Genomic DNA, 12,172 nt, shown 5'->3' on the forward strand with positions numbered 1-12,172 from the left:
TTGATGGTCGGTCATCGTCGATAGTGGGGAATCGAATATAAGAAGAGAGCTAAAGAGAGAAACTGAAACAGATCGGAATTTTCGAGAAAGCGCGAGAGGGAGAGAGACGAAACGATGTCGTATCTTCTACCGCATCTTCACTCCGGCTGGGCTGTAGATCAGGCGATTCTAGCCGAGGAAGAGCGTCTCGTCGTCATACGTTTCGGCCACGATTGGGATGAGACTTGTATGCAGGTAACCTTCTCGATCTCGATTTTGATCGATTGTTTGAGAATTTTAGCCACTAGTGATGAGGAATTAAAGTTTTACTGATTCAGAGATTTTGATTTTTTTTTTTTTTTAATTAAGATGGATGAGGTGCTTGCGTCTGTTGCTGAGACGATAAAGAACTTTGCGGTGATATATCTGGTGGACATCACCGAGGTTCCAGACTTCAACACCATGTACGAGCTCTACGATCCTTCCACGGTGATGTTCTTCTTTAGGAACAAGCACATTATGATCGATCTTGGGACTGGTAACAACAACAAGATCAATTGGGCTATGAAGGACAAGCAGGAGTTTATCGATATCATTGAAACCGTCTTCCGTGGTGCAAGGAAAGGTCGTGGGCTGGTGATTGCTCCTAAAGATTACTCTACTAAATACCGCTACTAACCGGACTTGCCAAAAAAACATTTGATCGAAAACTCTTTATGTTGAGTTGGAAGATGTTCTATGAACTTGTTGTTGGCTTATATTGCTTTGGGTGATTTGTGATTCTGCTGTTTATTGGCTTTTTGCCATTTATGTGTAAGTGCTTCAAACTTTAATTCAGTGAAATGAATACTTAGAAGCTAATATTGGGTTTATGTAGAACTATAACTACAAGATTCTTGATCTTCTTGTCTTAAGCAGGGGTTTGAATATTTCTATTCATATTGTTCAGTCAGACCAAAGGTGAATCTTCAAGTATAGTTTCCTAGGACAACATAATTCGATATTTCAAATATAGATTGGCAAGCAAAAGACTGGAGGTTATATTATCTTATCTGAGCTCACCAAAGGATAAAGTTTGTGCAGAAATCACATCTTCTACAGGCAAATGATTAAAAAAGAAGACAAAGCTAACGGTGACTATAGTTATTGAGTAGAAGTTTTTAAGAGAACATTGGTTTTTTTTTTCGTCAACTGATTTATATTAGAACCTGATGAAATACATAACCCGAACAAAGTGAAATCCCTGGAACTAGAACTATACAAGGGTAACTTAAGCCCAAACACAGGCAACTACCAAACTGAATGATAGCTTAAAAGACTAAAGCAAGATTATACCTCTACACCCACGTACATTAATGTTCAAAGACCAAAGATAATAGTAAGGAGCCTAAAGCAGCCGGATAACTTGCAGAGAACAACATTCAGACAAGTGAGCAAGTGACGTGAAGGACATAAACGATCGAAACTCATCTGAATCTCTGTTCACGATGAAGAGATGAAGAGCCAGAACCACGTAAATTAGCATCACACCCGAATCAGATCCCACACGATACTGACCCCTGAATCCTAGAACCAAAATAACTGACCCACCCGGGACAAACGGCTCCCCCGCATCAATTAGCAGAACTTTGAAAACTCTTAAAAAGTCATCATATTCTAGAAACAAATAATGGGTTTGGGCTATAATAGATTTTTAAGAAAAGTACAGCCTTGAAAGGAAGCCTCTTTTGTCAGCTTTTGATTCTTCAAACGAAGTTTCTTTTTCTCCATTTCCTTCTTCGCCTTCACACAAACTGTTTAGGGTTCCACAAGTTCTATTCGGATCATAGCCTTTTGAAGCCAATCATGTCTAGACAAGTCACAAGGCTTCTCGGATCTCTCTCATCAAATGCTCGCCGCTGCTCCATCGGCTTCTCGGAGGTTTCTCCCTCATGCCAGTATCTCACTTCGTTGACCCAATCTCGCTCCTTCGCGTCGGATCCTCCCCCTCCAGCTGCCGTCTTCGTCGACAAAAACACCAGAGTCATGTGTCAAGGTATCACCGGAAAGAACGGGACTTTCCATACCGAGCAAGCCATTGAGTACGGCACCAAAATGGTATAATTCCATTAGATCCTGTTGATAAAGTTTTGGTTTTTTCTTTTGCCTTGTTGATATTTCGGTGTAAAGCTAGTGCCTTTGCTAATCTAGTGTTGTGTCATGTGTGTGTGTTAAATCGCGTTTAAAGTTAGTGTCTTTGCTAATCTAGTGTTGTCTGTGTGTGTTAACTAGCGTTTAAAGCTAGTGCCTTTGCTCATCTAGTGTTGTGTGTGTGTGTTAAATAGCGTTTAAAGGCCTTTGCTAATTTAGTGTTGTGTGTGTGTGTGTGTGTGTTAAATAGCGTTTAAAGCTAGTGCCTTTGCTAATCTAGTGTTGTGTGTATGTGTGTTAAATAGTGTTTAAAGCTAGTGCCTTTGCTAAATTCTAGTGGTGTGTGTGTGAGTTTAATAGCGTTTAAAGTTAGTGCCTTTGCTAATTTAGTGTTGTGTGTGTGTTTAATAGGTGGCAGGAGTGACGCCAAAGAAGGGTGGAACAGAGCACTTAGGTCTCCCTGTTTTCAACTCTGTTGCTGAAGCAAAAGCTGAGACCAAAGCCAATGCCTCTGTGATATACGTTCCTGCGCCTTTCGCTGCTGCTGCCATTATGGAGGGTATTCAAGCTGAGCTGGATCTTGTTGTCTGCATTACCGAAGGAATCCCTCAACATGACATGGTAATATTATTATCTTCATGGTGACTTTGATGTGCATACTCGTGTGGTTTGGCTCTCTCTCTGACTTGGAGCTTGTGATGTAGGTACGTGTAAAGCATGCTCTTAATAGTCAGTCAAAAACTAGGCTGATTGGTCCAAACTGCCCTGGGATTATCAAGCCTGGTGAATGCAAGATTGGTATTATGCCGGGTTACATCCACAAGCCTGGCAAGATTGGGATTGTCTCTCGCTCTGGAACATTGACATATGAAGCTGTAAGCTCTTTTTTTCTCTTTGACATTTTTGTTCACTTGTTGAGCTTTTGGAAATTGTATGTGGATGAGTTGTTGGTGGTTATGGATTTTGATGAAAGGACTTATTCTTGTTATATGGTTTCTAAGTGTTGCTTTGGTTTCAACTTTCATACAGGTTTTCCAAACAACTGCAGTGGGTCTAGGCCAATCTACTTGTGTAGGAATTGGTGGGGATCCTTTTAACGGTACCAACTTTGTCGACTGCTTGGAGAAGTTCTTTGTTGATCCTCAAACAGAAGGTAATCTTTTTGAAGTCGGGTTATTTATCTTAGATAGATGAAACTTGAAGACAATTGTTTCCTTAATAGATTAACCGTGGAAGTCAAGTAGTAGGAACGACAACATAATCCCTTTAGAGTGCTAGATATTCTTGTCTTAAAGGGCTTAGATTCTTTTAGTTCATCTGTTTTCTCAGTGTAGAAAGATCTTCCATTCCCTGAAAGATGGAAATTAAGAAGAGACAGATGATTGTTTCAGGTATCGTTCTCATTGGAGAAATCGGAGGCACTGCGGAAGAAGATGCTGCAGCGTTGATAAAGGTAATATAACCAACCAACTTGTGAATGTATTCGACTGGGTTCTTCTCTGTATTGGCATTCTTCTAAACTGCGATGATTATAAACAGGCAAGTGGTACTGAGAAGCCTGTTGTTGCTTTTATTGCTGGACTCACTGCACCACCTGGTCGTCGAATGGGGCATGCAGGAGGTATTTTCATAAGCAACCCATCCAACGCCTGTATTACTTTTGGTTGCTTGCTCTCATTTGCTTCGCTGTTTTTTGTTTGTTTGTTGCAGCTATTGTTTCGGGTGGCAAAGGAACGGCTCAGGACAAGATTAAGAGCCTAAATGATGCTGGAGTGAAGGTTGTTGAGTCTCCTGCTAAAATAGGAGCTGCCATGTATGATCTCTTTAAAGAAAGAGGTCTTCTGAAGGAGTGAAATGAATTTCACTAGCTCACGTTATTCAAGAAGAAAACAAAAGAAAAACCCTAATTCCTCGCACTCTTTTGGGGTTGTTTTTCTGAATCGATATTTTTTTCCAATTACGAGTGATAATCAAAAGATTTGGCAATGAGAAGATTTACAATTTACAATTTTTGTTCACATGCTGGACTGAATAAATCCAATTTGTTTGAAACTTCTTGAATGTATATCTTCCATTACAAGGAAAAAGAGTGGAGCAATGTTTCTCTAATTTTACTTAGACCCAAATAATCAGAAGTCCACTGTCTGGCTATTTTCATAGTGCTGTAGCATATGATCAAGAACAAACATAATAATAATTAACCGCAGTCATTGTCAACATTGGGATCTATCCAAGTACCACCCAGATGTAACGCTGCATAGATCTCCTCCGAGTCAAAAATGTGTTTTGTCATGAGCTATGAATCTATGTGGTTTTCTATTCAATTCAATGATACTGTTTACTGCAATCTTCTTCACTCCGTTCTTCTCCATTGCTTCTCTCATTGACCAAGCCGCGCCAAAACGCTTGTTGATCACATAAACGTTTGCTAGCCCGACACATCGTCCATCATTATGCGGTTGCAACTCTACAGCTAGCTCCAAGTTTCCATGGTTAATACACCCGTTAAGCAAAGCACCCAACATTGAAATACTGATCCATACAGTTCACCTCTGCGCCTGTCAACATTAGCCTTTTTATTAATGATACACATTTATCCCTCGCAACTATTTTCATCCTTTTCACATGTATGTGCATATCATTATGAAGATAAGAGAAACTCTTGGTTCAGAGTAAATACCTTGTAAGACAAGCTGGGTCTACGGCATCAGACCAAGGTTTAGCAACAAGGAAGTATTTCAAAACTGAGCTTTTACCAAACCACTAGCTGAAAAGCTCTGCAACCAATCTTAATAAGCCTCCCCTCTTTCAATTCGAAGCGTTAACTTCACTTTCTACTTACAGCAGCTACAATAGGCAATCTGCCGTCTTTAACTAGACCTGTAAGATAACACGATGTCCTATAGTCTTCCACAAACTTATCTGTAGCATCAACAGCAAGCAGGTAGTTCCTATCTACTAAAATCGGAAACCTTCCTTTACAAACCATTTCTCTGAATATCTCAAACCCGGCACTGATGTTTCCACTCGACAGAAAAGAGCTTATGAGCGATAAGTAAACAGCTGAATCAGGCTCCATTTCCTTTTCTTCCATCTCACGAAAATAAACCAAAGCTTCACTTGACCAGCTACACTTGCAAAGACCTTGAACAAGCGCCATGAAGGTAATTACATTCGGAGAGCAATCTCTGCTCTTCATGTCATTCCAACGAGAGATTGCTTCACTAGGCCTTCCACTGACGCACAGCCCATGGATTAAGCTAGTGTAGGTAATGACATCAGGGTCTTTCTCATCCTCATACATCCTCGCAATACAAGACATGGCTCGATCAATCTCACCTTCCTTGCACCATCCATCTATCATACTGTTATAAGTAGCAACAGAAGGTCTTAGTCCTTTTGATACCATTTCGTTAAACAAGTCATCAGCTTCAGTAGTTCGAGATCCTTTACACAGAGCTTTTATCATTACATTGTACGCAATCACATCAGGGGAATGACCACTGGCACATATGTCTCGGAATAACTCCAAACCTCTGTCCACTCCCTCGTTTTTTACGAGACCGTCAATTGCAGCGGTATAGGCAACCATGTGATTAAAGAAACCTTCTCCAGCCACGTCATCAAGGTACTTGCAAGCATCAACGGCTCTCCCATTCTCACAGAGCTTTTTCACAAGTAAGGTTGAATGCTTTATCCACGGCTCAAATCCATAAAAACGCATCTTTTTCAGTAGCTCGACTGCTTCTTCAACATCGCACCGCTCAGCCAAGCAACCATAAATACAGTTAAGTGTGAATTGACTTGGTTCCTTCATTTCCCCCAACAGTTTCAAGCTTTCTTCTGACCTTCCTTCTTTACACAACCCCTCAATGATGTTGTTGTACATCATAAGACTTGGAGTAAGGCCGTTCTGAACAATAACATGTGACAAGCTCATTGCCATATCTATCTTATTAGCTTTCACCAAGCAGTCAATAACACTGCTAAGAGTATCAGAATCTGGGAGAATTGCTTTATTGTGATCCTTTAGAAGCTGAACAATCTCAGACTCATGATTTCCCATGAGGCTCTGAACAAAACTGTAAGCATCATTCACCAAACCATTCCGAATAAACCCTTCCAACAAAGTCTTGTATAAAAGCATCACAGTTTTCGTGTCTATATCTCCAACAATCACTTTCGTGATCCGACTTAACTCACTTTCTTCAGAAAACGAACGTATTAGCTTCCCAAGTACACCTCTATCAGGCCTAACTCCCGACTTCTTCATCTCCAAGTACAAACTCAGAGCCCTCTCAAGATCTTTAACCTTGCACAATTCTCCTATCAACACATCATACAACGCGATATCAGCTTCCATACCCATCCCACGCATCTTCTCAAACAACTCAACCCCTTTATCAACCCTAGACTCCTTCACAAACCCATGAATCAAAACACAACACGTCTTGTAATTCAACCTGATCCCACGCTCTTCCAGCATCTCAACCAACTCAAAAGCCTTATCCACCTTCCCCCACTTACAAAACGACACAACCAAAACCGTTGAGATATGCTCATCAAGCCAGCCTCTACTAATTATCTCATTGAAAACACTCAACGCTCTCTCAAACTCTCCAGCGTTGCAGTAAACCTTTAAAACTGGCGTGAGCGTATACTTATCGAAATCAAACCCGCAACGCCTCATCTCCTCAAGCTTCTCCTCAACCAACTCAACCGAACTCAAACTCGACTTAGAAACCGCTTCCAACAAACAGTTATAAGTATAAACATTGGGGACGCAAAGACCCATCTCTCTAGCTCGATCAAAAACAAAACTTGCTTCTTCCACAAGCCCAGCATTACCCAAACACCTAATCAAAAACCCTAACCCTCCTGGAGTCATGAAACAGCGAGAGTTTATAACGTCTTCAACCAAAGCTTTCAGTGAGGCATTTTGTCGAGCACGTGATAGGATAGAAGCCATGGCGTTATAAGCGTACATATCGTTTCGGTAGCCTTGCTGTTGCGAAGCCCAGTTGAAGAAGAGATGAGCCGAGGCCCATCTTGTGATTCCGTTCAAGACGGTTTCTACTATCTTGGTGTTGAGCTCGGGGGCGAGACGGAGCAGGTCGGGGTCGGAGGGGGAGAAAGGTTGTCTTGTTGTGAAGATTGTGATTAGGTTTTGGGCGAGTTCGGATTGGTTGGGATGGAGGAATGTGTTGTTGTCTGGTTTCGTGGTGAATGGTCTGTGGAGTTGGTGTTGTCTGGAGAATCGATGGTAGAGAAGAGCGGTTCTCGAGAAGGCCATTGGAGAATAAAGATCGGACCCAAAAAACACTTTTGGCACCTGAAGGTTGTGTTTTGTTTTTGGCAAATATTATTGCAAACGCGAATTTCGCAAACGTGATTTTGAGTTGACAAAAGTCAGCATTCTCTTGTTTTTTTTTTTAAATATATTTCATTTCTAATTTTCCTCTTAAATTAATTTTTTCTCTATATTTTCGAAAGGAAATAATAATTTATATTTTTACTCTATATATTAAATATATTATTTTTTAAAATTTATATTAGAGTAAACTCTGTTTTAATTTCAAATTTTCCCTATTTTTTTAAAAAAGAGTAAAATACACTAGAAATGAGTATTCTTATTTTATATCTAATTGGCTGTGTGTCTCTAGTATAAATAAGTCGAAAATAATTTTTTTTATTATTTCAAGGGAAATGTAACAAAAGTGTGCTCTTATGACTCTTACGCGTGTTCTTTTTTAATTGGTTGGAGTAAACATAAAATAATTAAAAGCTTTTTAGCTATTTATCCATTCATCATTCAAATAACACATGTTCATATAATCATACAAACGTATGCAATACCGCAACATAAACATTAGTAACAGTTAAACGCATATGCATATCTTCCATCTTTTGTGACTCTTTAACAATAACAATGGCATTGTCCTCCGTTGCTAGGTTTGCAGTAACCGCCTTTTTCATTGGCACATCCACTGAGACACCAACGGTTGCATCTCTCTTTGTCATGGCTCGGGTTGCACTTTCCAAATTTCGGGTGAGTGTTGCAACACAACGAAGCACCTGCTTCTAACCCATGTCCTTCAACATCTGCCAATTACACATCACACACATAAGTTATCTATAACGTTTTGTTTGGGTCGACAAACCTTAATTATAATACAAAGACGACGTACCAATGGCGAAGACGAGGACGAGGAGCAATGCAAACGAAAAAACTTTCATATTGGCCATTCTTAAACTTCGTTCTAGATTTGTAATAGTGTTCAAGCTTGTTTATATTTTATTAAATTATCTACATTGCTCTTATTTATACTGAATAGATCATGCATTTAGTTGATGTCTGCTGATGAAAACTAACTATTCTTTAGTTCTTTTTGTTATATATATTCTATTTTCGGAGTGTTCAAAAAATAATAATTATATTTTCGGATAATTCTTTTTGACAGTTACATTGTAACGTTGTATATTGTCAAAGGGCTATTCAAACACTGTTACTTGTTACTGGCGATAACAAAGAAGACCATCCCAAGTTAGTTATTATTAGTAAGTTTGTTCTCGACTAAATATATTGTCAAGGGCTATTCAAACACTGTTACTTGTTACTGGCTATAACAAAGAAGACCATCCTAAGTTAGTTATTAACTTATTATTAGTAAGTTTGTTCTCGACTAAATATATTCTTATTTGAAAAATATGTGATCTTCTTATTTCTGAAGGCCCAGTATTCATTTTTCATCTTAATTTGATCGATTGGGCTCAGTTAAAGTAATTAAGGCCCTGGCAAAGCTAGACAAATTCTCAGCAAAGGCACAAGATAAAGCGATCCTCTGATCTTAAACACGAGATGACATGTATTATATTCTGATTGGAGGAGTAAACAGAGAAAATCTAAGAAGGCATCTATCTACGAGTGAAACCAATAGAAGAGTTAGAAAAAATTTGTGTATGAAACACGAGTTGATTCTCTTTTGGCAGAAGCGTTACTTTCTTGTATTTTTGTCCACCACCTATAATAGTTACTTTTTAAATGAGAATGGGCTCCAGCTGTTTAACACATTTGACAAATGTCAAATGATTCGTACGCCTAGTAAATAAATAGTGTTCACTTTTAGTAATTGGGTGATCATTAGCAATTATTGATGAATATTGACAACTTGTAAGATCATAATATTGAATCAATACATCCTGATTGTATGGCCATGTAACAGAGAGACATTTACCAATAATTAACTCGTTATATGGCTGTATGATCATAACTTCTTCTTCTTCTTTTTGATAAAAGGGCTTCATAATCATAACAAATATTAAGATGATAGTATAATATATAATGTGCATGATAGAGAAATCTTTGGTCCATTAATGATAAATCATAAAGAAAGTAGAGAAATTACTGTCGTGACATATTAAAAGATCTCGATGCAACGACATATCACAATCGGGGGTATCTCCTCCAGGTGGACACGACTACTTTTCTTTTGTAGTCACGCTCCAAATGGAATTGTTATTTTAATATTCCGTGATGGTTATACGAATGATATGATTATTAACTATTCAAATATGCAATGATATGTGGGATCTCCGGATCAGAGACTGGTTGTAAAAATCCTGAACAGTAATTACCATCAGAAAGTACGTAATTGTCACCTAATGACCCTTAAGTACTCGTGATTAAGCTTCGTGACGTAGATGGGACCCACATTCTAAACCTAAAAACTTTAATTCTCTTGCCGTACCATGGTCCACACGCTGGAGTCAACACCAGAGTCAAGCGCGTGAGCTCAAACCCATACGGACAAAGAATTTTAAAAACCCTAGCACAAGTGAGCTGTGTGGGACCCACACAACCATGTGCCCCCTCCTTCCTGTCTCCACCAGCTTCCTCTCTAAACCATTCTTCTTCTCGCCCCTCCTCTTAATTCTTATTCCCCACATAACTGAACTCCCAAATCCACCGACACTCCATGTCGAACGACGACGGGACAGTGACTAACGGCGCCATAGTCGAGCACACGTCAGCAGCTAACAAAGGAACTCTTAACGCCGTGAAGAAACCACCGGCTAAGGACCGACACAGCAAAGTCGACGGGAGAGGGCGGCGGATTCGCATGCCTATCATATGCGCAGCTCGAGTTTTCCAGCTGACGAGGGAGCTAGGTCACAAATCCGACGGCCAGACCATCGAGTGGCTCCTCCGTCAAGCCGAGCCTTCTATCATAGCCGCCACGGGAACAGGCACAACTCCGGCGAGTTTCTCCACCGCTTCTCTCTCCACTTCTTCCCCGTTCACGCTAGGAAAGCGCGTCGTGCGGGCGGAGGAGGGAGAGTCCGGCGCCGGAGGTGGTGAATTATCGGTTGGACACACGATGGGGGCTTCTGGTGGTGGTGGGTTCTGGGCGGTTCCGGCGAGGAATGATTTCGGACAAGTGTGGAGCTTTGCCGCCGGAGCTCCGCCGGAGATGTTGTTTACACAGCAGCAGCAACAGCCAGCTACACTCTTCGTCCGACACCAGCAACAACAGCAACAGGAAGCTTCTGCTGCAGCTGCAATGGGTGAGGCTTCGGCAGCTAGAGTTGGGAACTATCTTCCGGGTCATCATCTCAACTTGCTTGCTTCTTTGTCGGGTGGGAATACCGGGTCGGGTCGGAGGGAGGAGGAGGATAACTCACGTTGAAAAAGGTTCCATTTGGGTATGTATAGAAAACTCGTGTGTTTCATGTCCTACTTTTGTGTTCTTTGTGCTCCTGCTTTAGTTAATTTAAAGGTTATTATTATTTGTTCGATTAGGGATTAAGAATATTTGGTCTCAGAATTTGTTTAAGAGAGTGACAGTGAGATGGATTGATTTACTGTTGTTTACTAAAAAAACGCCATAAAGAAGAGCAACAAAAGGCTCTTTGTACGGTTTGTGCGTGATTACTTTTATGGTTCTAGTTTCAGTGAAGTTGAGCCCACCGGTACTATTGAATATTGAATTAGTCAGTGTAATTTTGAATGTGTCTCGTGACTTATATGAATGATATTCGAAGATAAGAAAACAAAAGAAAAAATCAAATATTACTCGAACAAAAGAAGATAAGAGTACATAATAGAGATTGTTCTGTTTCCGGGGGGTGAAACAACACTGGTGGATGAGCAACTTGTAATGATGATTATTCTCGGTGAAATCATTCGCAAAACCACGATAATCACAACAGGTAGATCCTTCACCCATTCGACGGAAGGAGCATCATAAGCTCGGGACGGAAGGGGTGTATCAAGTCGTGAGGCATCCGCGGGGTTTCTCATTTGGTCTGTGGGAACGCAGGTGATGCAGTGTAATCCCGTTTTGGCAGATTGTGGTATGGCGGTTCTTTACAGAGAGAATACCTTAAAGAACATTACTTGAAGCAGTTTTTTGGGAGACAGTATGTGGAGTATGCGCAGAGAGTTCCTTCTGTAGACCAAACTAGCCCTTCGGTTCTTGTCCGGACCAGCCGAACCGAATGCACTTTTTCGGTTTTCGGTTTGGTTAAAGCTTAGTTTGGTAGGATTTTGGAAATAATTTGGTTTTTGGTTCGGTTTTCAATTTTCCAAATACGTAGATTAAAAACTGAAAACCCCCAAAATAATTGGGAAATAACCGAAAGTAACAAAAAAATCGAACAGGAGTTAATCGAAAAAACTTAATTTTACCGAAATAACCAAGTTCAAGCTAAAATATCCAAAATTTTAGAAAATTATACTGAAAACAAAAAAAATTGGTTATTTTCGAAAATAAAAATGAAACTGAAAATAACTGATAACCAAATCCAATCGAATTAAATCAAAATTTATTTCGGTAAATTTTAAAATTAGTTTTCAAAATTTCAGTTTACTGAAAACCGACGGTTCGGTTTCTGAAAACTGAAATCGCAGGGCTAAACCAAACATTTGAATTTTGAACTAGTTATAAAAGTTTTAGATACTCCGGTCTAGCAACTTTGGGATAAAATAACCGCTAACTACCACTTACCGCGCAAAAAGCAATCCGGTTCAATTCGGCCCGGTTTAATTTCGTATTCATCCCAT

At 40.0% G+C, this 12,172-nt stretch overlaps 5 protein-coding genes across 5 annotated transcripts; 3 read left to right on the plus strand and 2 right to left on the minus strand.

The window, feature by feature from the left end:
- The first annotated feature begins 5 nt into the window (after nt 1–5).
- On the plus strand, nt 6–856 carry LOC103847147 (thioredoxin-like protein YLS8). Its single transcript, XM_009124194.3, has 2 exons — nt 6–234; nt 349–856. The coding sequence occupies exons 1-2, from the start codon at nt 115–117 to the stop codon at nt 655–657; spliced, it is 429 nt and encodes a 142-aa protein (XP_009122442.1). The 5' UTR covers nt 6–114; the 3' UTR covers nt 658–856.
- An 825-nt stretch (nt 857–1,681) lies between these two features.
- Nucleotides 1,682–4,196, plus strand: LOC103847149 (succinate--CoA ligase [ADP-forming] subunit alpha-1, mitochondrial). The gene is made up of 7 exons (XM_009124196.3): nt 1,682–2,076; nt 2,521–2,730; nt 2,814–2,984; nt 3,139–3,262; nt 3,501–3,562; nt 3,649–3,730; nt 3,820–4,196. Exons 1-7 carry the CDS (start codon nt 1,825–1,827, stop codon nt 3,960–3,962), a joined length of 1,044 nt encoding a protein of 347 aa, XP_009122444.2. The 5' UTR covers nt 1,682–1,824; the 3' UTR covers nt 3,963–4,196.
- A 13-nt stretch (nt 4,197–4,209) lies between these two features.
- Nucleotides 4,210–7,420, minus strand: LOC103847148 (putative pentatricopeptide repeat-containing protein At5g08310, mitochondrial). Its single transcript, XM_009124195.3, has 2 exons — nt 4,790–7,420; nt 4,210–4,667 (listed from the first exon to the last, which is right to left on the minus strand). The coding sequence occupies exon 1, from the start codon at nt 7,400–7,402 to the stop codon at nt 4,937–4,939; it is 2,466 nt and encodes an 821-aa protein (XP_009122443.1). The 5' UTR covers nt 7,403–7,420; the 3' UTR covers nt 4,210–4,667; nt 4,790–4,936.
- Nucleotides 7,421–7,532: 112 nt separating this feature from the next.
- LOC108870099 (putative defensin-like protein 25) lies at nt 7,533–9,177 on the minus strand. The gene is given in 2 exon segments (XM_018655230.2): nt 7,533–8,190; nt 8,271–9,177. Coding segments are annotated over 2 exon segments (249 nt in total). The 5' UTR covers nt 8,356–9,177; the 3' UTR covers nt 7,533–8,026.
- Nucleotides 9,178–9,846: 669 nt separating this feature from the next.
- Nucleotides 9,847–11,066, plus strand: LOC103847150 (transcription factor TCP21). Its single transcript, XM_009124197.3, has one exon. It carries the CDS (start codon nt 10,086–10,088, stop codon nt 10,794–10,796), a length of 711 nt encoding a protein of 236 aa, XP_009122445.1. The 5' UTR covers nt 9,847–10,085; the 3' UTR covers nt 10,797–11,066.
- Nucleotides 11,067–12,172: the final 1,106 nt, after the last annotated feature.

This window comes from Brassica rapa, chromosome A10, assembly GCF_000309985.2.
Source record: "Brassica rapa cultivar Chiifu-401-42 chromosome A10, CAAS_Brap_v3.01, whole genome shotgun sequence".
NCBI classification, from domain to species: Eukaryota; Viridiplantae; Streptophyta; class Magnoliopsida; order Brassicales; family Brassicaceae; genus Brassica; species Brassica rapa.